The 27888-nt window shown below is 47.5% G+C and overlaps 1 protein-coding gene across 6 annotated transcripts in view; it reads right to left on the bottom strand.

Moving 5' to 3' along the window:
- Positions 1 to 27888, bottom strand: part of SPTBN1 (spectrin beta, non-erythrocytic 1) — a 190806-nt gene that overhangs the window by 15301 nt on the left and 147617 nt on the right. For all 6 annotated transcript variants that reach the window (XM_026485843.4, XM_026485863.4, XM_048222657.2 and 3 more), the window contains 15 exons: positions 26571 to 27327; positions 25482 to 25684; positions 20549 to 20639; positions 15500 to 15646; positions 13933 to 14196; positions 12006 to 12230; positions 11470 to 11559; positions 11037 to 11318; positions 10240 to 10370; positions 8821 to 9025; positions 8060 to 8434; positions 4174 to 4418; positions 2959 to 3097; positions 2176 to 2260; positions 97 to 293 (listed from right to left, as the gene is read on the bottom strand). In XM_026485843.4, the coding sequence (XP_026341628.1) occupies positions 97 to 293; positions 2176 to 2260; positions 2959 to 3097; positions 4174 to 4418; positions 8060 to 8434; positions 8821 to 9025; positions 10240 to 10370; positions 11037 to 11318; positions 11470 to 11559; positions 12006 to 12230; positions 13933 to 14196; positions 15500 to 15646; positions 20549 to 20639; positions 25482 to 25684; positions 26571 to 27327 (3436 nt within the window). The remainder of the gene's footprint in view (positions 1 to 96; positions 294 to 2175; positions 2261 to 2958; positions 3098 to 4173; positions 4419 to 8059; positions 8435 to 8820; positions 9026 to 10239; positions 10371 to 11036; positions 11319 to 11469; positions 11560 to 12005; positions 12231 to 13932; positions 14197 to 15499; positions 15647 to 20548; positions 20640 to 25481; positions 25685 to 26570; positions 27328 to 27888) is intronic.

Here is a 27888-nt window from a genome sequence, read left to right as displayed (position 1 = left end):
CAATAACATGAACTCTCTGGTCTAGGAGGCGGACAGGAAGAAGCTGCCCCAGAGAACAGAAAGGCAAAGCACCGCCAGCACCCCGCGGCCACTTACCGTCGTCAGCCTCTCCAGGGCGGAGAACCTCTCGTCCCAGGTGGCTGCAGACTTCTCAAAAGCCTCGTGGCGCTTGATGAGCTTCTCCACCTCGTCCACACTCTGGCCTATTTCTCGGCTGGATAGGTAGGGCTCCTGTCCGAGCAGCCAGGCCTCAGCCACACTGGCGTCCCGTGAGAACTGGTGGACCTCCAAAACTGCACAGGGTACCAAGAGTGAGTGTGGGCCAGCAGGGGGGCCTGGCCGTCGGGGATGGCGCTGCCCTCTGGAGGCAGCTGCCCGCATGGCCAGTCTACAGCCCAGATCAGCGCTGTCCTGCCTAAGTGTGACGCGGGCTACATATCCAACTTTAGCTTTTCTAGTAGCCACACAGAAAATAAACAGGTGAAATTTTAAAACAAACAGATGAACTTACCAAGGATATTTTAGATAACCCGACAGATCAAACTAGCATTTCAACATGTAAGCGATATAAAAAAAAAACGAGACGGGACTTCTTTTCCTTCTGTCTTTGAAATCTGATACGCATTTTATACGTATAGCACATCTCAGTTTGGACCGGCCACGTTTCGCGTTCTCAAGAGCCGCATGTGGACAGGGGCTACAGCAGACAGTGCTCGGTACAGGCCCAGAAGGTATGCTCTACTCACTCGGCCCCACTTCAGCGAGGTAAGCTTCAGGGCCCTGAAGGAATTCAGTCTACATACAACCAGACCACGCTGACGAAGCAGGCATTCATCCACCAACCGCCCTTCCCGGGGTGGTAGCTGTAGGTTTTACTTTGGGGGGAATGAGAGGGAGGAAAGGATATAGGGGACACTCTAGAAAGTAGGGACAATATGGGCTGAGGCTTCTGCTTTCTTTGTTCTGTTCCCCCACATATGAGGAAAAACAGCAGGACGTCCACCACAGTGGAGGGAGGGGCAGGTCAGAACTTGGCCAGCTTTGCACCGTGGCCAGCATTCATTTTCGCTCCATCATAAAAGGTGATGCTTGGGGCCACAGGGGTGAGACATGGACTGCGGGCAGCATCAGCATCCCCAGGAGCTGCTGGCTGCCTCTCTTCAGCAGTCTGGCCGCCCTCGCCAAGGCCACAAGGAGAAGACGCCACCGATGCATGAGGGACTCACCCCCTCATCGCGCATGCCCAGCACACAACCTGGGGCCTAGGTCACAGTGCGGAGCAACACAGGCTTTGCTGAAGTGAACGTGCCCTGGGAATTCTCAAAATTTATACACCAAATTCTCATCCAAAGAACGGTTAAGAGCAGGATTTGGTTCTAGCCCAAAAGGGTGAGGGGCCTTCCTTACGCATTTTACAAACCTTTTAGACAAGGCCCCCCAGAGTCTGTTTCCAGTGAGTACCCCTGGTGTCTGAGAACGGGGTTCTATTACACTAACAGAGCCCCGAGCCCCACACGCAGCATGGCGAAGCATGATACATAATGCTCGAGCTGGGCTAGCTTCAGTGTTCATACCTACTACGAGATGCTAGTCCCAGTACTGCATGTTATAAACTGTGGTAGCTCACAGATCCCTTTATAAAACCAGATTAAAATTAGAATCTACCTCAGAGGGTCCCCTTGGGGAGTAAATACAGAAAAATATATACAACACTTAGAATAATGCCCAGCTCATTGCAAAATCTTCATAGTTGGTAGCTTTTATAAAGTTACAAACCTTCTATTAAGAGCACAAGATATAAGACCTAATCAGGCCAACTTTCTACCTTCTTGACTGCAGTAGTAATTCCTCTTAAAGATAACTAGAGGAGGAGGGGACTTCAAGCTGGAGTCTCCCAGAGGGACACCGAATTGTCATTCCATGCTGTTCCTGAAGACCACCTCAATCCCACTTACAACACTGAGATCAATCCGGGGATAAAAAATAACGCATATGCCACAGGGAACTACTTAAAAATACTTAGCATGAAATGGTGAACTAGGGCATTAAGAAAGAAGCATTTAGAACACCAAAAATCACTACGTGATAACATCATATCAAATCATAGCAGCAAACTAAACTTGCATGTGGTCAATGGACACCCAAAAAGGAAGAAAAGATTAAGTAGGTCCTTACTCAGTCTTAACCATTCCCATCGGTCTTCCCACTTGTCAATCATTTCTTTTCTCTTTTCCGTCAACTGCAGTAACTTTTCCTTGATCTGTAAGAAAAGGAGGACAACAGGGACATCTTAACAGATTGTACCACATCCTTCTAGCCTTCCCCTTGATGGGTCACTTTGCCCAAGGAAAATACATTTTCTGTAGAGACCACTGCTAAACCAGGGAGTACCTAAGGACTACTCAGTCTATTTATGTACCAGAGAGAAAAATATGGCAACATGCCTTCCAGAAGGGGCTGAGAGGAAGGCTGGGCTCCACCCAAAGCTGCTGTCGTGAGGAGGCCAACCATGCTCTGAGCCCCCTCCAGATTCTGGGGCTCCATACAGCGAACATGCCCAGGAAGAGATGGACAGTGAGGGGAGCAAAGCCCTAACCTCTCTGAGAGAACACCTTACCCCTGCAAGGGGGCCACGTGCTAACGCATCACGTCTCTCTTCATTACCATCACCATAACTAGAATTAGACAGAAAAGGGATGCCACCCAGTGTGAGTACTGATGGAGGAGGTGACAAAGGATGGAACTGCAGAAATGGTCTTTTGTGCCTAGGCTGTTCTAGTGTAACTATCCCCCACACAAGGGAGAGGAGCAAAGAATTTCAAAATAAGTGTAAGCATACATGCATATGAAGACATATATATTTCCCTGTCATGCATACATACTGACAACATAAAGTCATCTTACATCTTAAGGCTGTCTGCATTCACTCTGGGGCCCTAAAGCCAAGAGCCGTCCTACCTCCTCAGATGCATAGTGCTTTCTCGCCAGCAGGGATTTCCCAAGCTCAATGCAGGTTGTGAAACTGTCATTACGAGCATCGATTTCAGCTTTGATACCTTGGTGATTATTCATTAATAGTTCAACAGATGATACGTCCCTAAAATGAGACAAATAGTACCCATTTAGGAGATCAAGCTTTCCAAATAAACATGTAGGTTTCAAAACACATAATTAACTTGCAGGAAATCATTCAACAGCACAATATATCTTTCAGGTCTGATTCAGGACCAGCAATGCAACCTAACATTTGGAATAAGGCTTCTCCGATTCTTGTGTGTGTGTGTGTGTGTGTGTGTGTGTGTGTGTGTGTGCGGTGCACGCACACGTGCAGGGACATGCATTTACTAATTCAAAATGGTTGCCAGGCAGGTGCCAGAAAAGCCACTGGATTTCTGTTCAAACTTTAATACCCTCATGAGTTAGGGCCAAAGGTTCAGGACATGTGTGTTCCAAAGAGCAGCTGGTATCGCCCTCTTATTCAGGCATGAAGAGGCACACAGAGCCAGAACCAGCTTGGAAATTGACAACTGTAGAGCTGTGAGACCTTCTCATGAATCAAAACCTGAAGTCCTGATCTGGGAAATACAACTGCTTTTTATATACCCAGTAATACAAGATTTTTTCTCAATTACAGCGGGGGCTGGCGCTGGCAGGGGTGAAGCTGGAGGCTGTGTATGTGCCGGCCCGTTCATCTCTTAGCCACTCTTCACTGCCTCGCAGCAAACACGGCCAGAGAGAAGATATGGAAGAAATAGTAAATAATCATCTCGAGACACCACTGAAGCAGATGGTGAGGATAAGAGACACCTTTGGTAATGCATGTGAAAAGGGATACAGTGGTTTTTAATCTCAGACACAGAAAAAGAACTCAATTCCAATGATGAGGGAGAGCTAGTCATGCCCAAGGTATGTGAATGCTTGAAGCATGAGGCCCAGAGAAAGGGCAGGAAGGCAGGAGGGAATGTGGAGCACGGGGGTAGGAGAGAGGGTTGGACAGCACTGTGCCTGGTTCCCTGGTAACTGTGTGCTGCAGACAACAGAGGCAATGGAGGCTGCCCCCAAACCCCTTGGCACCCCAGCTCTGGCCCCTGGTTCTTTCTAGAAGATCCCTCTAACAATCCCCCAGGGTCAGCAGGCGGGCCATCCTCCCACCCAGGAGGCCAGGCGAGTTACCTGGGCTTCTCCTGGGCTTCGATCTGCCGGATGACATCCTCCATCCACAGCATGAGGTCACGCACCATGCTGAAGAAGCGGAACTTGTCCCCAGTGTCCACCAGCCGCACCCTGCGGCCCTCACAGGCGTCTAGCAGGGCCTTCCAGGCTTCCAGGACCTCATTCTCCCGCTTCTGGATGTCATCAGCCTTGTCACCTGCATAGGCTGCCTGGAGACGGGCTGCGTCCTCCTGGAGCTGCCTCACCTGTAAAGCCACAGGGGAGACGAGTCAGCTCAGATGGGTGGGCATTCTCTCCACTGCCCCACCACTGCCTCCATGCACACCACACGCTGTTCTACACTAATGAGAACACCGAGTCAGCCTGGGGCCCGTACACCCCAAGCAGTTCACAAGAAGCGCACAAGAGATCCACATCGGAAAAATCCAAGTTTAGTATAAATGTACCGAACTGCATGACAGAGTTCAGTGCAAATGAGAAGACAAATGAAATGCTACCGGAATGCAGGCAGGAGACCTTGGTCAGGTGTCCTGGAGGGGGCCTGGGATATAAAGATGGTACAGAAAGCCGAGGGTACATATGCAGACATATTCAAAAAATCAACATGCAACCAGCTCCTGCAGGGTACGGATTTTTTTTTTTTTTAAACATCATGAACAAGGAACTACCATGAAGAACTCAGTTTGAAAACAAGTTTCCCATTGTTACGTGATGTTGCTGTAAGAGATCTTACATGGGCCAGTTCAAGTTGAAAAACAAAAATATATCATCTAATATAGCTCAAAAAACTGACTGACATCCAAGAAGGTGGAATTTTCACTAGCCAAATTTCACTAAAAACTCTGCAGACCAGCAAGTGCACATGGGCCTCAGGGAGAGATGCTCCGTGGAGACACTGTAGTTTGTCATGAGTGGATCTGACTGTTGAAAGGACAGCGCACTACCGCTCCCGTGGAAGGCACAGGCACGATGCGTCAAAATTACAAACGCAGGTACCTTTTGATTTTGTGATTCCACTTTGGGGAATTTATCCTACATAGTTATGCACATAGAGGAAATGAAAGACACATTATTTATGCAGCAACGTCTGTAAAAGCAGAAGACTGAAAATAAAGGTCCACCAGTGAGAATCTGGTGACATTCGTGATGGGACATGCATACAGGAGCCTCTTCCGCAGGGATGAAAAAGAACACTCGTGCCGAGTGTTCCAGGAGGATGGCTCTGCAGAAAAAAGCAAAGTGTAGACACTGCACCTAATATCTACTTTCTGAGACATAAAGGGGGAAAAACAAGGACCGGCTTTCACCTTTCTGGGGCGAGGCGTGGAAGGGAGATAGGCCTTTACAAGAGAAAGTCGTAACTGGCTATTTTATATTTTTAGATTTCCTTCTTTTACGTTTTAGTAGCGCCATGCTGTAGATGACATCTGATTAAAAACACACATATAGGAGAAATACACACCCAGCCTTCATTTATTGAGGCTGTGTGATCACAGTCCGCAGACAGGTGTCATCCCAGACTACGGGAGCCTTGAGAGGCCTGTGAGGGGAGAATGCTGACAGATGCCAGCTGGGGGCCGTACGTGGGGAGAAGAGGGAAGGCTGGACCACACCGGTGCTTTCAGGGAGCTGGATATTGACCCCCACCACACAGAAGGACTTTAGGCAGTGGCATACAAGGAAAACAAATTTCTGCAACAGATGCAAAGAACAATCAATGGGGTTTGTTTTCCGTGATGGTTTGATTTCCATATCCTCGCTTCTGGAAATCTTCCATGACTGTGACTCAGGTATAATTCAAAGTACAACAAGCAAGTTCCTAGGAAATTATTTGAAAAACTAATTTTCTATATGACTAACCAAAGCTTTCCCCACAATTAAAAACAAAACGAAACAAAAAAACCCCTTTCCTTGTCCCACTGGTTGTTTTTAATTTGTTCTCAAAAAAACCAAAAACAAACAAAAAACCCCCAAGGAAACAAACAAAAACAAGATGGCGGAGGATTGGCAAAAGTGAAAATTCCCCACACAAATGAACTACTGCTCTGAGAAGTCACTGAAGACCACTACTATGGCTCCCATGCAGAGTGGAGAGTGGGCTGGCACAAGAGTTAAATGACGGGGAAGGACACACCACCGGCTTCTGGGAGCCTGCCCCAAGGGCCTCCCTCTAATGCTGTTACCAGAAACCTGGGCTGAGTCTGTATTTGCAGGAGGGGCACGCATACTTCTAGAATTGTAAATGGCCTCGTCCAGCAGGTACGGTGAGGCGGAGACTCTCAAGATGGGAGGCAGTGGACTCCTGCCCTCCCTCCAGATGAGATGGGTGCCCTCAGCAGTCTGAGGCTCACCAGGTGGAGGGGTTTAATGAAGAAAACAAGAGAACAACTCCATCATCTCTGGAGTCTCTTGAAGTTCTAAAAACGAAGTGATTTTACAGGTGCAGGAAAGACCTACTGACGTAAGGTTTGTTCTAGCTCTGCCTGGAGGCATTCCACAAGGTCCCCCAAGCCCTTTTAATGTAACAACAGTTACAGAACACGTTCAGAGCTCTCATGGGAGCATACATCTTGCAAACAACATCTCAAGCCTCAAAGCATTAGGGAACAGAAACAAAGACAAATTGAATGGCAAGTTGTCACAGAGCTGGGAAGTCCACCAGCTCTGAAGGAAAGACTGGAAATCCTTACGATACACAGTGGACCCTACTAAATTCTGCTTCATGCAGACCCTCGGCCACTCCAAGTACCTCTATTTAAATATTCCCTCCATACCTTCTACTTCCTTGGTGGAAATACTGAAGTCACTTAATCTGCACGGAGCTCCAGCTGTGATCTATCAGTCTCTAGAAGGAGCCAATTAAAGGTAGGGGAGAAGACAATAGTGGTAAAGGTGGTCCCTCCAGAGAACAAACTCCAAACTACACGGAAGACTGGTAAGGCCGATGGCACTGGAACGGGGTCAGCCCACAGTCAAAGCGGGGCCGCGTGCTTCCATAAATCAAGATTGACTGTTCCATAGCCATGCCCCTTCATTTCGTATTGTCTAGGGCCGCCTATGCTGTAACGGCAGAGCTGAGGATTTGCAAGGGGGACCATGTGTCCCATGAGGCTGAAAATAGTTACCATCTGCACTTCTACAGAAGGAGTCTGCTGATGCCTGCGCCCTAGGTTACCAATGCGCTCCTGACAGACAAGAACAACCCTCCTAATGTACTCCGGGCTGGTATCTTCAGTGAAACTGGCTTCTTCTCCAGGACCATGAAGTTGAGGAGAAAAAGATACAATTGAGTTTTCATTTACAAGTCATAAGACTGAACAAGAAACTGTGCAGAGATTGGGGAGTGAACTAAAGAGTGATTATACTCCAGGTTCTCACTGCTGAGCTGTTATCATTCTGTCAAGCATCTTTTAAAGAAAGTCTTTGTGTCAGCCATATTGGACTGGGGGAGCGGGGAGACCAGGCGTATTAAAACATTAGACTCTTGTTTTCTCTCTTTCCGGACCTATAACTCAGATCCTGGTGGATGGAGAATAATAAGATATTATTGTGGAAATGATTCGGGTGACTACGCTAACATAATACAAATGTGTGTGGAGACGGTCTAGAACTGGCAAATGTTTGCATGTACGTCTGGGTTTGTTTTAATCGTAGGGATGGTTACTTAATGATGTCTGCGCATGCAGCAAACTGTGACCTTCACGGACTGAGCTCTCCCAAATGGAGCATTTTAACTGTGTGTGTGTGTGTGTGTGTGTGTGTGTGTGTGTGTGTGTTGAATGTGGGCAATTCTTGGAGGCATGTTTTGAGGAGCCAAGGAACGAACAGAGACGCTCAAAGATGCACAAAGACGCTCCCCGCCACCCTGGGTGGCTCCCTGACCCACCTGAGTGCCCAGAGCCTGGATGTCATGCTCGAATGTGGTGTGCATTCTCTGTAAGGTCTCCACTGTGTTCTGATCTCTCCCAAGCTCCTCGGGGAGTTTCTTGTGTTTGTCCTGGATGCGCCCAAAGATCTCCTTGGCGTCGTGGTAAAATTTGTGCAGTTCATAGGAGGCGGCGAGAATCTGTGTTCTCGTGTCAATGAGCTCCAGGAGGTCAGCCCAGGCTTCGTTGAGCCCATCCTTCCACTCAGCGATGGTGGCAGCATCTGAATGTCCAGAGTTGATGAGTTCATCGGCCATGTGATTGACCGTGTCCACACGCTCCTGCCCAATGTTCCCGGTGTCTCGGGCAAATTCCCGGAACCGTTCTTGTAACATCTGAAACGGAGATGAGCGTTAAAAAAAAACAGTGAGACTACCGTGAACATTTTATTCTTGATCACATGAATGTCCTTTGGAAAGAAACAAGCAGTACGCATGACTTAACAGGTCCTAGCTCTAAAAACTCAACCAGGCTTCCTTCTTGCTCGCTGTCACAGAGCAAGGCCCTGGCTTCATCTCCTTTCACTACTGGGGAAAAGGGCAGAGAGGTTAAATAAGCTAAGTCAAAGTTGCCTGGTGGTAAAAGAGCTGAGCTGAAACCAAACCCCAAGACCTTTGACGTGAGTCCAGGGCGTGTGATGTGCTCACAGATAAGGAGTCAAGCGGCCGTCTGTGCACAGCGCGCACTGCACGGCTGCCCCTGCCCTGCCCACGGTACTTGCCGTGACGTGCTCGTAGTCCTGTCCCAACTCGTGCGACCCTGCGACCACCTCCCTCTCGGCAATCCACTGCTCCAGGTCATCCACCTCCCGGTTGAGCTGGAAGAGCCTGTGCCTCTCGTCCAGCTTGCCCCTCCGCTCTTCGGCGAGGTCTTTCAGGCCAGCGTACAGCTTATCCACTTTGGACTGCCGCATGCTGATGCGCTCACTGGAAGAGGGGGAGGGGAGGAGAGGAGGGGTGGCAGGAAAAGGACCTTAAATGTCACATTTTCTTCAGGGAGAAAACAAATGAGGTGGAGACGCCAAGAAAGCATGTTACATAAAATTTCTCGGAGGAAACTTCTGGTTCACCTATTTAGCTTAAAAAATAAAACTCTGGAATTTGACCTTGAGTAATTTTAGAGCCCACATGTAAACAAGACACAATCATTAAGGCTGAAGGCCATCCTGACTGTGATGATAGAGGGAGGGAGGACAAACCCCAACTCTCTGCACTGCTGGCTCTGGAAATCAGGATTTCCTTTGACGTTAAAAGTTAATGCAAAACCCAGGAGCCATCTTCCATTCTCAAGAACCATGCAGCCGAAGGGACAAATGATATCCCTGTCTGGCACACATCTCCACCTTCTCTGGGGTGCAGGCTCCTCCCCGCCATTCCTGTCAAGTGGGTCCTGGGAGCCCTGCATCCCTTCCAACTTTTCCCCAGCATGACTGTCTTCTAACAGGCAATCAGAGACAAGGACTTCCAATGCTCGACCCTAGAAACTAGGAAGCCGCCTTCCTGGGAATCCTGTCATGAACACATGAAGGACCCCCTACACCAACATGGCCACCGACTGCATCTTCAATGTGCCTTGGCTGACGCACAAAGCCGATTCTTTTCCTGAGTTATAAAAGGCAGTTACAGAGCAAACCTAAAATAACTGCCATTAAAGTTAATATGTGAGTGTGGTATAAAGTGGGGAAGGACCACACACACTCTTCTTCTTTATTCCCAAGGTGCGTGAAGGACTTGATCTCTGAGGAAGTGGTATCAGCTTGCTCCTATTGTTTTACAGGTCGGTGCATGCTTGTCTACCACTCAGTTAACTGAACTGGATGACTTTCAACCCAAGGGTAGGTTTTGATAACCCGTATCTGTGCAAGTCAATCTGCACTTGACTCATGACACCAGTGATTTTTCAAGAGGGCCTTGGCTCATAGGAGATATTTAACTCACAAGAGCAATTTCCTAATGTAACAATTCACCCTTCCCATTCAGCACAGGCCTACTGGGTCTATTTGACAGATGCTTCTCAAAGATCTCTGTCACCAGTTACTCAAGATGGATGCTGCCATGTCCGTTCGCACGGATCAGAGTAACAGACCCTCACACTGGGAGGAACTGAGAAGCCCATCTCATCCTGACGACAAAGTCCTCACCTTTCAGGATGGCTGTCAGCCACCAGGGCCCGGCTGGTCTTGGAGAGCTGATGCACGGTCTCCGCATAGTCCTCCACTGCTTGTTCCAGAATCTGGTGCTTCTTTAACATGGAGACAGCACTCTGCTCATCCTGCAAAGAGGGGGAGGGTCACAATCAGTCGTCCCCTCTGACCCAACACCAGCTTCAAGCAGGACCAGCTGACTGCATGATGGGTGGAAGGAAGAATCATGAGAAAGAACAAAACCACAAGTGTGATATGGGCAGGGCAATGCTGAAGCCTTTCAGGAGAGTCAACCCGGACTGGACCAAGGGGGGGGGGGCATGAAAGACGACCACAAGGATCGTACAGAATGAGTGAGACCCCTCCAAGGTACAGGCTCAAGCCCAGGAACCCACGTGTGCCCTGGCTGGCTGCTGAGGCCATACATAGATGACAATATTCTGCAACCCTAACAACTTTTAAATGGTCTCAAAAGCATCTTGTCAAGTTTAGGTAACTCTATTAACTAAAGAGAGCAGAAAGGACTCTGGCAAATATCTGTTAAAAAAAGAAAAAAGACAAAAAAAAAAAAAAAGGATACACCTAGTCTTAATGACATATACCAGGGTTCAGACAGGAAGATTCTTGTCAAGGGGAGATCCCCACAGATTCTGGTCACCTTCATGCACCACGGTGTCCCCCGTGACACTCGAAGGCAATGATGAAATGCTTCACAAACACACAGTCACCAGCAGAGAACAAGCTTGGGGCGGGAGTCTGAGGCTCTCCAGGGCAGGGCTGGAAACCTCTCTCACCTTGGCCTTCTCCTCAGACATCATGTACAGCTCCTGCTCGCTCATCCACGCCTCAGCCTCGGCCGCGTCGAAGTAGTACTGCTGGGCCCTGTGCGCCTCCTCAAGCCGCCTGTGGCGCTTCTCGGTCTCCTCGATGAGGAGGCCCCACAGCTCCTTGAGGTCAGCGAGTCTCCGCCGGATGGCCTCAGCATTGAGGCTGCTGCTGTCGGTGACAATGCTTTGGCTCCTCTCGAAGATGTCATCAATGCGAGGCTGGTGTCCCTGGATCTCTTTCTGGAGCGTCTGTGGGAGCGGGGGAAACAGAGGCTTGCTGAGCCGTGACAGCAGGCTGTTCCGCGAGCGCCAGGGGGAAACAGTGCTCTCTCGCACTCTCTGCCCTGCAGTCTGGAGCAATTATTCATCTGACTGAGCTAGCCCAAGCAGAAACGCTTACCTGATTTTTCTTTATTAACAGCTGCACAGTCTGGAGGTTGTGGCCATGATCCGTGGAAGTTGCCAAAGGCATCCTCTCTCCAACCCACAACTGGAAAGAATTGTAAATTTAGGTGGTCAGGACTGCTCAAAAAGAACAAATATTTGATGCAAACAAGTGCAGCAGAGGATCAGCAGGGAGGTCAGCCCAAGAGAGGGGTGTGTGACCCCACTGGGAAGGGCTACCCGAGGTACAAGGTGAGGGCTGGGCTTTCAGACGCTACTTCATCCTCACTGCTGGACTCACTGCAAGTCCTCGCCCTTAATTTATTTTTAAAACTACTATTCTAGGGGGATTAAAATCCTAGAACATCTTTAGAAAATCAAAGAAAACAATGGAGTTGCATTTCGTGTAGATACATAAAAGCGTAGGCTTCGATAACCCAGCTCACCAACATGGCCCGAAGTGAGTCCAACAAAGAAGTGAGAACACGACTGACGGCAGGACAGATGAGGAAGCTTATGGAAAGGCCCCTTGCGTGCTGAAGGTCTACTTACAATCTCGTCTTCCACATCCCTGTTGAACTGATGGATCTCTTTGGAGGCCAGCAGATTATGCTTTCTCTCGTTCAAGGGCTCCAGCAGTTCCATGAACTTGGTCTGCACGGTGAGGCGCTTGCTGTCCACCTCGTCGGTGCTCTTCCCCTCCTGACTCAGGGCCTGGGCCTGGCTCTGGAGCTCCTCGATCTCCTTCTTCCGCACCTCCATTTGGTTCTCCAGCATCTGAGGGCAGAAAACATCAAGTGTGTCACACTAGAGACATGGGAGACACACAGTCCTATAAAATGCTTTGGGCACTGGCCAAAAGGGAAGACTGAGTATAAATTTATATAATGGAGAGTCTAAGAAGGGACTCTTAACATCTATATCAAACTACCGATCAATCCTTTTCCAGGATTTCTTTTTTTAAGATTTTTTATTTATTTGACAGAGAGAGACACAGCGAGAGAGGGAACACAAGCAGGGGGAGTGGGAGAGGGAGAAGCAGGTTCCCCACTGAGCAGGGAGCCCGATGTGGGGCTCAATCCCAGGACCCTGGGATCGTGACCTGAGCTGAGGGCAGACGCTTTACAACTGAGCAATCAGGCTCCGCCCCCCCCCCCCCGCCCCGGCTTTTTTAAAGTAGGTTCCATGCTCAGCATGGTATCCAACATAGGGCTTGAACTCCCGATCCTGAGATCAAGACCTGAGCTGAGATCAAGAATCGGACGCTTAACCGACTGAGCCACCCAGGTACCACCCTTTCCAGGATTTTTTAACTCAGGAACAACATTCAAGTTCATCCAGGAACTTAGAAGGCAAATAACAAGACAAATAAGAATTAATTATGGGGAAAGGACAGTCTTCATCTGCTTGTTCAGAAGCCATAATGATGTTGGAAACCCATGTTAACCATCAATAATGTCTTAAGGTTCGAGTTCTTTTAGGCAAAGAGAATAGCTAATATTTCCACCTTCTCTCAATTTTTTCAATTAGAAGGCTGATTATTTTTTCTTAATACCAGATTATGAGGTGAAAACATGCTAATTGCTTATTTACAGGAGGAGAATGAGCGGAAGTGAAAGCAGGGGGAGTCTCACTCAGGAAAACATCACATTGAGAATAACACCTACTGATGGCTAAGAGACAGGGGGTTGCACCTAGGAATAAATGGACTCCTTTCTTAGATAGGGAAGTAAACAGCCATGAGTAAAATCCACCCTTAACAAAACTCCTTAATGCATAGTAAGGTAGCCAAATAACCACATCACTTAGCAAAAGGAAGGGTGGGTATCACTTTGAAGAAACAGGCCTCAGCACTCGGCAAAGACACTTCCACAGTGACTGGTTCTAAGCACAACTGTGGGGCTGGGGACTTGTCCACACATTGCAAACCCAGCCAGGGAAGCCACTGGAAGATTCTGCCACCAACCTGCTTTCTCAACTTCACGGAAGCTGTTTTCTCAAAATTTAAGGTAAATTCATTTGCCTTTAGAATGCACTACCAGGATGTCCCCAAAATAAGTAAATAAATCTCTTTTATTATCTAAAAAGTACCCTGACCAACTCAGATAACTAACATGTACCTCCTAGACGTTATACAGCAAAGTATGAGAACAGGATTGCTTTCCTTCGTGTAAACTGCAGACATGAATGAAGTGAATATTTACTCAACTGTTAAATGGTACTATTATCTCTCAACTAAGATGATGACAATAAGAAAAAGTATTCCCATGCACAGACACCCAATATTCTACTAATACTGTGTCTTTCCAGTTGATTCTAGTGGTGTCCACTGATGCTGTCAGGACAAACATTTTGCTGGGTTAAAACCCCTTCACACAGAAGACAGGTGGTTGAGAACATGGTGGGCGAGTTAAGTCTATAAAGACGACGTCAAGAAAAGAGAAAGAGGCCCAAGTATGTGGTTCCCTGGTGCACTTGCCTGTTGCTTTTTAAGCAGGATGTTGACGCTGGTCAAGTCTTTGCCATAGTCGTCAGACTGAATCTGGCTTTCCAGGCCGTGCAGCCATTTGTCCAGATCTGCACAGCTCTGGGTGAAAAGTTCGGCCTTGTTTGCATCAAAGAGCCGCTGGGCCTTGGTTTGGGTGGTGGATTCAAGGACTTCCCACATGTTATGTAAACCAGTGAGTTTCTCCTTCACCACAGCTTCCGTCTCAGGCTTTTCTGAAATCAGCTGCATTCCTTCCTGGAAAACATAAATAAATACAGTTTGCTAGGGAACAAAGGTCACTGTGAAGACCAACCCTAAAGTATTTAATCTGTGATCTACCTATTCATTCAACCTACAGAGCCTTTCCACATAAGGTTACCGCTTAATAAAATGGACAAGGGCCTAGTCTATGTACACTACACAGCTTTCAAGAGTTCAGCAAGAAGTGACCACGGCATGCTGAAACAGTTCCATAGGGGGCAGCGGGAAGTGCTCATGACGGCAGATTTCATCCCCCCCACTCGGCCCCAAAGACCCCAACACATTATTTTAACCATTAAGAATCTGAAACAAGGGGGCACCCGGGTGGCTCAGGCTGTTAAGCATCTGCCTTCAGAGCTCAGGTTATGGTCCCGGTGTCCTGGGATGGAGCCCCGAATCGGGCTCTCCGCTCAGTGGGGAGTCTGCTTCTCCCTCTCCCTCTGCCCCTTTCCTCTGCTCCCTCACCCCTGCTCATGCTCTGTCAAATGAATAAATAAAATCTTTATAAAAAGTCTGAGAAAGAGAAGAGGGGAGGTGGGGAACTTCACGTTCATGTTCAGTTATGCTGCACAGAATCTCCCTGTGCCAAAATAATACATTTTAGGTTATTATAGTGCCTGGTCACTGAAGAAAAATTGAGAAGATTTTTAAAAAATACAAAATATTTCTAAATTCTGTGCAAATCATCAGCCTCTCACATTCCAGAATATGTGATAGGATCAAGAGAGTGGCGACTCTGTCCAGGGGGCTCACAGCCCATTATCTGTAGTAGGTGAGAAACAAAACAGAAACCGAACTAGTGCTCACTAAAAGACAAATCAAGTGTTCTGCACCACACCTGGCTGGGTTTTCTGCTTTTCTCCCTTCTACCGAGTCAAAGTCAGGAACTAGTAGGTGGGAGAGGGACTGCTCCAGGCTGTGTAACTTCTGTACGGGATCAGACAGGACTCAAAAAGGCGAGAGTCCATGCTAAAGAGAGGAGCTCACTTTCACCCGGTCACTCTCATGCCATGGCCACACCACAGAAACAGGGGCCTCATCGGGGCGCCTGGGTGGCACAGCGGTTGAGCGTCTGCCTTCGGCTCAGGGCGTGATCCCGGCGTTATAGGATCGAGCCCCGCATCGGGCTCCCTGCTCTGCTGGGAGCCTGCTTCTTCCTCTCCCACTCCCCCTGCTTGTGTTCCCTCTCTCCCTGGCTGTCTCTACCTCTGTCGAATAAATAAATAAATAAATCTTTAAAAAAAAAACAAAAACAAAAAACGAAACAGGAGCCTCATCAAACATTTTAATTTCTCACCTTCTCAATTTTGTCAAGCCATTCTTTGTTGGATGCAAGTTCTGCCATAAATGCTTGATGTTTTAACCATTTACTGTGCAGATTTCTGGCTTCATCGTAAGACATGTCCTGGGCGGTAAGCATCTTTTCATTGATCCAGAGAGATAGCTAGGAAAAACAAAAATCAGAAAGGTTTCAGAGATTGTGATCACAGACATCAGCCTTTTTCCTGCCTGGAAAGAGTTGTGTTATGTTGTACTATGCATACTGCACGTTTCCATGTCAACAGACAACCAAACATTTACTTTACAACCCTGACCCGTCATGACAGGTTATCTCCATTGTATGGGAGATGTACCTGAGCCATGCTCCAAAGTATGCATCTAACGCTAAATCCAGAAGTACAAGAGCGCTCCGAGCCAGCTTTCAAAGTGTTTGGCACGCGTAACCAGCCTTCCCCCCAAAGGCTTGTGTTTAAAATTCTGCCCTAACCAGTCCAAGTCACAATCTTCTTTCTCTTCCAAATACTTGTGCCAGCTATACCATGTTAATCATGATTAACTGCCTTTTACTCTATTTGGTAATCTTTTTACTCTTTTAGTTTTCTATTATATATAAAAAAGACCAAACACAAAATCCCCCACTCTTTTATCCCTCCCTTCCCTTCACAGCGTATCTATGGGAATGCCAGAAGCATAAATAACTTGTTCACTGTAGGAGTAAAGCAACAACGATGCCCTCTTTAAGTTTCCTTCAAAGGCTGAATCACCCTCACCTCTTTTTCTATAGCCTCTATTTCTCTAAAGAGCCTTCCATTCAGACCAAGAACACTCCCCAGGACTTGATTTTGAGACCCAACATGTCTCCTTGGATCTATACTCTGCAAAGGCTCACAAAGCCGGCCAGCTGCTGACAGATCTGAGAAAGGAGTTCTCTCATGAGGCCAAGGGTGGGAGTCAGCCCAGCCCCAGGCCCTGGACACGCTTCCCTTGCTGGCTTTCATCCCAATTCTCTGGGCTCCTTACTGCCTGCAGTTGGCCAGGCCAGGTCCTAATTCCTACCCCGTACACAGCACTAAACCGGGAAGAGCTTTTTGTTTGCCTAAGAGAAAGATACACAAAGGAATGTAGGATCAGCCTACAACCAAAGGTCTTCAGAGACCATGTCCCTTCTCCTGTGTGACCAGGAGAAGCCCACTTTTGTGGCACCAGTTGCTGCCACAACAAATCTGCACCCCAGACTCTCCATGGTCCAATCTCCAAGGTTTAGAAATGACATAGAGAACCTTCTCTCACAGGACCAACATTTGCAAGGCCATTTACTCACACTCTGCTGCTGGGAAAGGCTTCCCCATAAATTTGTTTAAACAACAGAAAGTCTGTTCTTTGAAAACGAGGTCAAGGAGGGTGATGCATGTCACAGGAGCACCTCTGGCTCTGAATATGGGCAAATTCCCAGGCACCATGTCTACCTTTCTCAGCATATTCACCCACCACGTAGGAGAGGGGTGGGGGTAGAAAGCAAAAGGTACTGAGATCTTTTGTTGTCATTCTTTATCGAGGTGAAAAACCAGTAAATCTCATATACCCCTTTGTAAGCTAGGACTATATAGATTGGTTACATAACAATAGGAGCACTACATTTCCTACTTTAAAAGAATCACCTTTTTTCCAGTTATCTGGGTAGCTAAAATCTGAATTACTATGGCCAATTCATTCAGTCCAAGGGGGAAAGAGGTTAAAAGGAAACCAAATGGTAAAACTTGCCCCGTCTTCTTCATACACACAGATTAAACACAATAGAAGGCATTAATCCAAAGTGCAAAGGACATTCACATATTTTTGCTATTCATAACCACCTACCCAGAGAGATTTAAAAAAAAAAAAAAAAGAGCTACATAGAAATCAGAGGCTTATAAACAAATCTGCTCTTTGCGGAACACATCATCCTACAGATAAAGCCCCATGCGCTACAGCACAATGAAATGGAGCTATGGAACTTGCTAGTTCATCAGCCCTTCATCAGCATTCTGCAATCAGAACTACAGTTATTATTTGTGGGCATTTGCAAAGGTCATTTAAGAATATACTCATTCTCTGCAGAAAAGAACACTGTGCAGATTGGAAAAGGATAGGAAAAATGCTTTGATCACTGAATCAAGCTCAGAGCAAAGCAATGGAACTTGCGATCCCTTGTGCCACACAACTCTAGTTATACTGCCCTTTTAAAAAAAAACCCTTCAGTTTCTGAATGTTGTTTCCCTATGGTGTGAGGGAATAAAACAGAAAAGCAGTAACTTCTAAATCACTTTTCAGGAATTCACTACATTGAAATCCCGCTACAAAAACTGTGATGTGCTTTATAGCCCCATCTACAACAGGGAATAGGGGGGCCCTGCAGTAAATTTCTCCCTCCGGGCAGTGGTTACAGGGAGTGGCAACAAAGGCAGATCTCACAACCCAAGCCTGCTCTAGCCAAGGCACCCACGGGGAAGGGACCGGGGAGACAATTTGGATTCCCGAGACTTTGGACAATACCCATAGCTGGCAATGGTACTAAATCTGACCTGTGGGTACTATGGAAGTTTCTCGAAGCATACTAGATTTTCAAATGCAAAGCTGGTCCATACACAAACTCCATGCTCAGAGATCCTGGCTTAAAGGGTACCCTTAAATTTAATTTTTTTAAAGAAGGGGGGAGGGGCAGAAGGAGAGGGAGAATCTTAAGCAGGCTCCATGCCCAGTGTAGAGCCTGACTTGGGACTCAGTCTCATGATGCTGAAATCATGACCTGAGCCGAAATCAAGAGTCGGACACTTAAAAAGGGTATGTATTTTAATGAGGCTGAATGATGCAGAGTTCACAGCCAAAGAACACTACACACCTCCCCTCTGCTTGCTCTTCTATACCAAAGGTTTTGAAGCCTCCAAACCTGACCTATATTCTGTCACCCCACGGAAACTCTACGTGCTGAGGTGGGAGAGACGGCAACCCCAGCAGATCCTATGGCTGTACTAACTTTTCATGAGGCTCCAGGAAAGAAAGGCTGAACCAGGAAGACTTAGCAGAGCAGGCATAAAGAGACCTGCACATCATTCCCAGGACTCAACCGGCGGCCAGAACCTTTCTGCATGCTGTGAGGGGACATCACGGCAGGACTGAGCCCTTGAGGCACGTCCAACAGTCAACTGGTGCGTGGTGAGAAGTGAACTCCTTATAACCAACAGTGCTAACCTGAAACAAGTAGTAACGAAGATCTGACAACCCAGTAAGACGACTTCCTGTGATTCCACTGGGAAGGACTATCATTTTATCCACTTACCTTCCCTACACGTTTCTACTTATGAATCCACACATGTATAAATGGAAAACGGGAAAACTTCATTTGGGTTTCTCTCAAGGGTTCCTCTTGTCTCCTCACCTCCTGCTCTTTTTCTGGCATTCTTTCCCCCAAATTTAGCCTAGGTTTCACCTTGTTGAGGTCCATGAATTTCATTTCATTAAACTTGCCTTCTAAGCCAGAGTATGGAATCCTATTGACTCCGTCCTCCCCCTAGGATGCCCTGAGGTTAAAATGAGTCATCCACAGTACTACAAGGGAACCATCAAGGGATAATACAGGGACCACCAACGTGTCAAAGGCAAAGGCCAGGCTGCAAACAGCTCCTGATTCATCCAGGACTAAAGAGTCACTGAGTATTCACTGTGGAACAACATGCACCCCTACACAGCTAACTTCAGATCCCATTACTCTCCTCTAAGTCCTGTCTGGGGGACACGAATACCTCTCTAAGTGAGCATCCAATCCAAATGGGTTATTGATGCTCGCTGTCATGTGAAGAAGCACTCCTGTCTTCAGCCTGTCTGGCTCCCGGCAAATCCCTCACAGATCCAGATTCATCAGAGTGGCACAGGAAGCTGACAGACCCTAACCTACGCAGTTTAGGGGCTTGCTTTCTGAAGCTTAACCTGCTAGAGCATACTGCAAGATTCATAGTGAGACAGCAGAACGGACATGAAGGATCGCTTATCACACACTCTAACACGACTGCTGGTAGGGCTGTATTTCTTCTAACATGCAGCCATGTGTTTGCAGGCAAGGTGTTGTGATGATTTCAGTCACGTTCTTCACGCACGACTGGATCCCGTCCCCACACCCACCAATGCCCCTCCCAAAAGGGCCCTGCAGCTTCATTTGGATATCCTTCATCCCAATTTTGCCTCCAAGGGGATTTAACCCAATAAACCAGAGAGGACGGAGTCTCAGTGTTGTTCTCTGGCAGAGAGAAAAATGCGATGTGCTCATGAACTCATGAACATGTGAAGGCAGCCAGATGCTTTTCAGCTAGCTTGCAGAAAGACTGCATTTTTCTAGCTAACTTTAGTTTTCCAAGTTTGTTTATGCACGTATCAGGGGAGCATGAAATAGTAAGAGAATCATTAGATTAATACCACATGTTAAAAAAACTCAGGAGTCTGAAATCAGAACTGCTGCTCCTGGCATGTTAGACACGTATTCAAGGAACCTGAAAGATGGATACTCCAAGGTCTTCAGTGAGTAAGAAACTCAGTCCGCATTTTTTAAATCTTTGCTTCTTACCTGGGTAGCCAGTCCTGTTCCTCTTAGTTCCTTCCTTCTCACTTACAACATGCTATTAAGTAAACGTTCTAGGGTATCACACTGTCTTCGACGATGGGGATGTTCCACACCCACACTGTCCAATATGGCAGCTGCTAATCACAATTGGCTACTGAGCACTTAAAATACACCAAGTATGGTGGAAGAACTACATTCTGAATTCCATTTAATTCTAATTAATTTAAAGCAAAATAGCCACATATGGCTAGGGTCCACTGTAATGGACAGCAGGATTCCAGACTATTCTAGATTAGAAGAATCTAGTTACTCTAAGTTGTAGCTTGCAGGCTAGAGAACTGATGAGGTGCCATACTGGCTCAGCTAGAAATGAATTTCTGGGCCTCAGTTAATTTTATAATCCCAAGGGCTCTTCTGCCAAATGCTCTCGCTCTCCTTAGAAGAAAGGGAGGGAGGGGCTGACGGGAGACATACCTCCTGACAATCTTGCAGGAATTTCTGAAGATCCCTGTTGTCCTTCAATCTCATCAGAAGCTCGCTGGCTGCCTCACGATTCTTCCGATGTCTGTTGAAACAATAATAAAAAATTACTTTTAAAAAAGGAAATACAGAATCTTGAAAGACTGAATTTACAACTCAATGTCTTTCCTGGGTATCTACATATGATAAAAGCAGTTTGCTTCTACAGTTCTCATTATGTCAAAAAGACAAGTGAGAGAATTTAGCATCCTCCAAATGAGTAAGCCACAGTATGAGACACCAAAGCCCCTGTCCACGCCACACAACTGGCAGAGGATGGTCTCAAACGAACCACATAAATCCAGGGCTTGCTAATCTGGCGCTCGGGGAAAAAATGTGAGCATGCACTGTGTACAAGTCCCCATCTACGGCACTGCAGGAGAATCTGAAACTCATCTTCAAGAAACTGGGGTGACAACTGTGGCTAAGAAAATATAGATAACCATATAACTGGCTTTAAATTAATGTCTCCTAGATAGATATTTTCCCACCTTGAGAAAAAGTCCCCTCAAACAACAGTGAATCAAGAATGAAAATTTTGAGACCTGTGAGATTATCTACCTACTAGATCCCACTCTTTATTAATGGATAAAGATAATCAAGGTTGAATGAAGCTGAAGCATGAAACCTCAAGAAAAAATTCCTAAGAACAGGTAAGAGCTGCTGAGCTTGGGGAGTGACAAGGGAAATGGGGTGCCGGCTCCCCAGCCCAAATGCTGTACTCAGGGCTTCTTCACACACACTGTCGCGGTACCAGAACTCCGCAGCGCACTTCCTTCAAGCGCCCAGTGGCTTAGGTTCTCCACCAGAGACGGTGAAGAGCAGCTATGGGCATGCCGGGAATGCCGTGGGAAGGATGGCCTTGACACAGTTCTGCGGCAACAGGGAGGTGCTCCGCCACACCGAGGGCCAAGCAGCAGTGCCCTAACACGGCTTCCCCGATATTCCTGAGGAACCTAAGCCAGCCAGGCAGCCTAAGTGAAGGGTATTAACTGGGGCAGATGAGGAGGCTGGGTTTTCATTCTGAGTCTCAAAGCAATTTCTTGCTCCATGTGCCTGGGCAAGGTCTCTCTTGCTGGGCCCCCATGGAGGGATGAGGAAGAACACAACCTCTGACTCTCTACGATGCCACGAGCAGCTCAGGGGGCACCAGCTGCTGTCTGACCTTTAAGAACCTTCCTCGGGAGCAAGAGCGAGCTTACAGTGACACAGTGGGGGACCCGGCCCTCAGTGAATGCTGGCAAAACTGATCGTGGCAACACAGCAGCCGTCATCTGCCCGGGGAACCAAAGGGAAATGCTCTCTGCTCCTACAGGGCGTCAGTGCCTACAGAACAACTAGAATAATACGAGTGGAAATAATACTGCCAGGTATATGCTAGACACGCATAATCCCTTTCTAATGTTTTTTAGTTGAAAGAGGTTTCATAGCTTCGGGAAAAGGGACCTTAGTATTTTTATATCACTTAGGTAAAACGCAAAAATAGAAAAATATTTCTTAAATAATGCTAAATGGAAATAGTATATGCACGTTCAAGGGCATAAAACCCCAAGGCACAGATCGGAAAGCAGAAACTAAAACGTGCCAGGGCTAAGATTAAAGGCTGTAGCTTCTTCCCCAACATTTTTAACATTCTATTTCTTTTATAACAACAAAAAATAAAGGCCAAAGCCTCTTCACGGCATTGATACCCTTTCTCAGATACCAAAAATTTGAAAAAAATTTATTTAAAGACTGTTAGTGAATTTGGGCTAAAGGAATTACTGTCTAAAAATGTGGGTGGGGAAGGAATGTCCAAAAAAAGTTTAAGCTCCCAAACCTCAAATTCCAGTCACTATTTGTAGGGGTTGTAAGAAGATAAAAAGCCAATCTTCAGGAGGAAGGTAATTTGGAGTCAGGCACGAAAATGCAGGTCCTGCCTTTAGTCAAAGGTCTTCAATAAGAGACCCAGGTCCCTTCCACAGTGTCACACCCAAGTGCTCAGAAGGCGAGGAGGGATCAGAAACTGGCAGCTACAACAGGACACACACCCTTGAAGCTCATGGCAATGGTGGAAATAAAAATAATTCAAACACTGTCTGAGAAGTCTTCCCACGCAGAAACACAACCAGACAGAATCCTGACGGTAGCTTACACAGTCAACCCTCACACATGCCCAACAGATTTCTGGCCGGGCAGTCTCTCTCTTCTAGTGGGACCAGTTAGAAGGGAAAGGTCAAACGGTGACGTGGGGCCCCATATCCAAATGACACAGATCTCCGAGAGAGCATGGTGATGGCGTCTCAAGGGCACGCTCTGCAGTGTGAAAAACAGCTACAGGGGCAGCACACCTGTTGCTGACTCAGAGAACCCTTGAGACAAGTGAATGGGGCTTCACTGTTCACCAGCGGCAGCAACCAATGGCGTTTGGGGAAGGCCTTTCAAGCTGGATCGTGGATTTAATCATAGGGAAGGACCTTCTAAAACTTGGCCGTAGTTTCCTACAGTCCTAAGGGTGTTCTTTGTTTGGGGCAAGGTTAACTCTGTTGCTTTATTTCCATTTCTCACCCTCTACCCCTGTATAAGACTCGGAAGCTACTTCAAACTGAGGCAGATGCTAGGTCTCACTCTGGTTCTTGTAAAAAGTCAAGAACCACAGGTACCTGAGTAAAACAGATGGATACTACCAAAGCGTTTTCCCCTGGGAGATGGGGTCTGGCTCTTCGAAGCCGGATCCCGTTTCCTTGCTCTCCCAGGACTACACTGTGGCTGGAACTTCTTTCCAGCCAGGAAGCTCACCCATTCGCACGCCCTGGGGCGGGCTTGGACAGCAGGCTCCTTTCCACCCAGGCATGAGCACTTTAAAGGTCACTCGCACCCCACCCACATCTGTTAAGAGCCAGTGTCTTTGTTCTAGTATTTTTTCATTTCAACAAACTCAGTGGTAGTCGACAAGATTTCCAGAACGTAAGCACGTGATAATGATTTTGTGTTTTATGAAAACAGCTTTACAAGAGCATCAGAATGTTTCTGGACAGGGGATTAGATCTGAGTGTTCAGATATTCACTTAGCTTATGGCCCCGCAGCACCTGGAACTCACATGTTTGTGTATTTTGATAACAGACAAGAATCCTCTGGGGTCAGTTTCTGATCGGGAGGCCTCTGAGGATATGAAAGTGAAACCAGAATTCAGTGAACACGAGCTGAGGAAAATGTAGTCGTCCTGAGGGCTGATCCATGGAAAGCCCCCTCCCCCTTCCATCTTTCTTTTGTTTATGGATAATATGCTCCATTTCTTCTTCAACAGAAATCCTAAGGCGGCTCTGGAACCCCAGGAGCCCAGGCTCCGAGTCAAGGGCAAAAGTAAGGTTAAACCACAACGGAGGGCTGCTGAAACGTTCTCTCCCGTCCAGGAGTCTCCAGTCTTGACAACATCACCTGCTTCCAAAAACCCCTCACAGCTGCAGCACCAGGGGATGTATGAACACACGCAGCAAAGCGCAAGGCAGCTGCACGCCTGCCTGGAAGCACGTGTCCCTAACGGCCAAGTCAGCCCTCAGGAAACCAGCTGTACGCGTCTAACACAGACGAGCATGACGTGCTGTATGCACAAAATAACTCAAGACTGAACATTAGGAAGAAAGGAAATTCTTTTTCTCTAAGTTAACAATACCTTGCCTAATCTTTGTTTTTCACACTCACTCAAGGGTTTGCTGGATTTTTTTTTTTCTTTTTTGTAGTTTGAAGAGCAACAGATACGAAATGATAATATACGTTATATCCTATTCCATAGTAGCACTCTTCGAAGATATGGCTGAGGCTCTGAATCAGTTGAAAACGCTTGGAAGTGCTAAAGCCAAAACCTCAGTCTTCACGGGGAGGGAGTAATTCCCCCTTTCACTCCGTATCATAAAAATTTCAGGGTCCCAGGAGATCCTCTTGGATATCGTAAGCAAGGAAACATTCTCAGCAAGAAGTTCTTCCTTTCCACTGTACTTGAAAGCCAGGAAAGAAGCCTGTCTGTCGATGACATCAGCTTCACAATGAGCCCTTAAATCCAGCCCAAACTGGGACCACAGAAGATCGGGTAGAACAGAGGCCAGAGACTGACCCAGACGGGCTAAACCAGGATGCAACTGGCCAGACCAGAGCCACCTGTCCTGGTGCATCCAAACCCTGACCTGCCATGACCTCCCACTTCAGGAACAGGCAAGGCAGGGTGAGAATGAGGGTTGCAAACAGTACACTGGCCTTCAGTCAGGGAGAAAAATCCTAACTGCAAATACTTGAGAAAACAAAAATAAAAGAAGGCATCAAATCTTGGAGATGCCTTGGCAGAAGAGGAAAGGGGCTTTTCTCTCATCATGAAAAAATCCTATTACGGCATTATCCAAGCCAATTTTCTGAGAAGGGCCTGATAATGCTCCTTTGTGGCTCTGCCAGGTACTCAGGATAAGCAAACTTCGCCGTGCCTCCCCACTTCCTCCTGAAAGGCTTCAGAGGAGTCTGGCGTGGATGAAGGTGAATGTGGGCTTAGCTGGGGAAGTGTGACTCTCGGGGCCCCATCACGTGACAGGCTACACCCATCAGCTCTTGAAGGGTATGGCTTACACCTGATTGCTAATTGGCATCACGGCTCTTATAAATCTTTGATTAAGTATTAGTACGGCTTCTCGGGGTTTCTTTTCTTTTGTGGACACCTGTCCACGCCTGACCATGAGAACCACACTTCCAGGCAGTCATGTGCTGCTCACTGATTTTCTGTGGTAGGTAGATTAAAGTTTACCAGCTGTCCAGACCCTGCCCACTTGGAAATTCATACTCACAGTCCCAAGGACTTGTGGCTAATGCTTCAGAGGCCTGGGAGTCCCAGGGTGCCAGACTCCCTCAGGAGCCGGAGCGCCGTACCTGTCATCGATGGAGTCCACCTTCTCCTGGATGCGATCCGAATTGATGTTCCCGTCGCTCACCAGCCTCCGGCCCGTCTCCACAACAGCATTGATCTTCTCCTCATTGGCGTCCATGGTGGTCATGAAGTCCTCTTGTTTTTTAATAGCTGCTTCAGCTCCTTCCAAGGTGGTGGGCATTTCAGTGTGGGCCAGAACATACTCCTTTTTCAAAGAGAGACAACCAAAATGAGAGCAGGATGAAACACCATGAAATACGACCCGTTTTCAGAATAACACGAGCTACCTTTCCTATGTCCTAAGTTTCCATGCAACACATACCTCATAATGCTTGCTCCATTGTACTTAAATAATCTACCGAATCAGAGAAAACAAGAGGCTGGGAGGGAAAAAACCTAGTTGTACCCCGTAAGGTATGAAATTTCCTTAAATGGTTCAATGGCTAAACTTTTTCCCAAAGTCGGCAAGGAAACCAAGCAATGCTTTGTGCATCAGCCACCAGGGTCCTCTCATGTGCCCACTGCCCAGTGGGAACATACTCTTCAAACTCTCTCTTGAAAAGATTAACAACCCTGATGTTGGCCACCATCTCCAGCCTTTTTCTTTCTCTAGTTTCTGCCTTGTGTCATTGGGTGAACTCCCTGACTCTTCTGGGGCAAGGAACACAGAACCACTTAGTTCCCCCACAAAAAACAAACAAAAACAAAAAACCCCAAGCAAACAAATAAAAAAACAAACAAAAAACCCTCCCTCACTGTACCTTTCAGATCATCGAACTGGATCTCTGCCTTACAGAGTATGGCCAATGTAATGCAATACTATGAGGACATGCCATGAACATAAGAGATCCTCGAAAGCGGCTGAAACGGAACGGTACTCTGCAGGGAAGACAGTGCCGCAGGAACCTTCAGCGCCTATCCCCTACGCTGTGATGGCTTTCAGTGCCCTGGCAGGCAGAGGGTAAGAAGCCTCTCAATTACCCCTGTTTCCACCCAGGGTGCTCTGAAGCAGCAGCCTGGCTAGAAAGCCTCAAGGGGCAAGCAGGACCTGCTGTACCGGGGAGGACGCAAAGGCAAGTGAGGAGCAGTACCTGGTTGTTAAGGAAGGCCTCGGCCTGCTTCGTGTCCCTAAGAAACTGCTGGTAGGCATGTGACTGCGAGAGGAGGTTCTGCCTGTTCTCCCACATTTTGTGCAGCTCGTTCCACCCAGTGTCCAGGGCCTGCAGCCGCTGCCGCAGAAACATGTACTGGGCGTCGGTCTGTCCCTGGGTGACCATCTCGCCCATGTCCCTCATCTTCTGGTAGTCCTCCTCGTAGTTGTCAATCTCGTTTTTGATGTTCTCGTGCTGCGTGAGGAGCTTCTCTGCCTCGGTAAGGGTGTTGGGCATGTCCTCAGAGGCGATGGCCGTCTGGGTCCGGGACAGCCAGGACTGGAAGTCGTCCAGGTCCCGCAGGAACTGCTGCAGCTTGCTGGCCTCTCCCAGGGAGGCCTCGCGGTTTTTCAGTGTGGTCTTCATCTCCTCCCACACGTCGCTGATCTCGGCCAGCCGAGACAGGATGGCCTGAGCCTGGTCGGGGTGCTCGGACTCGAGCTTCTCGGCCTCTTTCTGCAGGTCGCTCAGCTTCGCCTCGATGGCCACCAGGTCCCGCTCCATGCCGGTCAGCTTGCGCTGCAGGGCCATGACGCCGGCCAGGTCATTGCCCAGGTCCTGGGTAGACTCGATGACCTTGGTCTTCTCTCGAATCCAGGATTTGGTTTCATTGCATTCGAGGTGGTAGTTCTGTATGCTCAGGGCAGAGAGAAGAGCGTCCTTCTTCCTGTCCACCAGCTCTCGGAACTGACTCCACCTGTAAGCACAAGGGCACGGACACAGCCCTGTCAGAGACAGGCTGACAGCTCACGGCTACACAGTGACATTAACAGTCAAGATCAAAGCTGTCATGTTTTCTCTCCATCTCTGCTAGGAAAATAAATGCTTTTTGGAAAATCATCTCACTCAGCGTATGTATACCAAATTATCATCAAAACACCTCAGAGACGAGACATAATATGGAAAAAGCCTGACATGAAGAGGCACTTGTTCAAGGAACTCCAGTGTGGACCGCACATCTGTCCCACAGAATCAGTTACTTTTCCGTAACTGCATTTCTGCCATGCGGATTTTTCTTATCCCTGAACTGCAGCTAATGAATATTTTCCAAACCCAAAATGCCTGACAGTCATCTTCAGAACGGAGGCCACCACAAGCTATTCAAATGTGTTTATTCAACAGAAAGATAACACCAGGACAAAGGTCTAACTCGATTATCAGGACTTCCACTCTCCAAATACGTCTAAAACATGCTAAAATTCTGTTCCAGAAATCATCTCAAAAGGGACAGGAGCAGTGCCACCTTGATGCCATGGTC

The sequence above is a fragment of the Ursus arctos genome, unplaced genomic scaffold (genome assembly GCF_023065955.2).
Source record: "Ursus arctos isolate Adak ecotype North America unplaced genomic scaffold, UrsArc2.0 scaffold_8, whole genome shotgun sequence".
Lineage (NCBI taxonomy): Eukaryota > Metazoa > Chordata > Mammalia > Carnivora > Ursidae > Ursus > Ursus arctos.
Note: the sequence above shows the minus strand (reverse complement) of the source record. Positions and strands in the feature narration are given on the sequence as shown.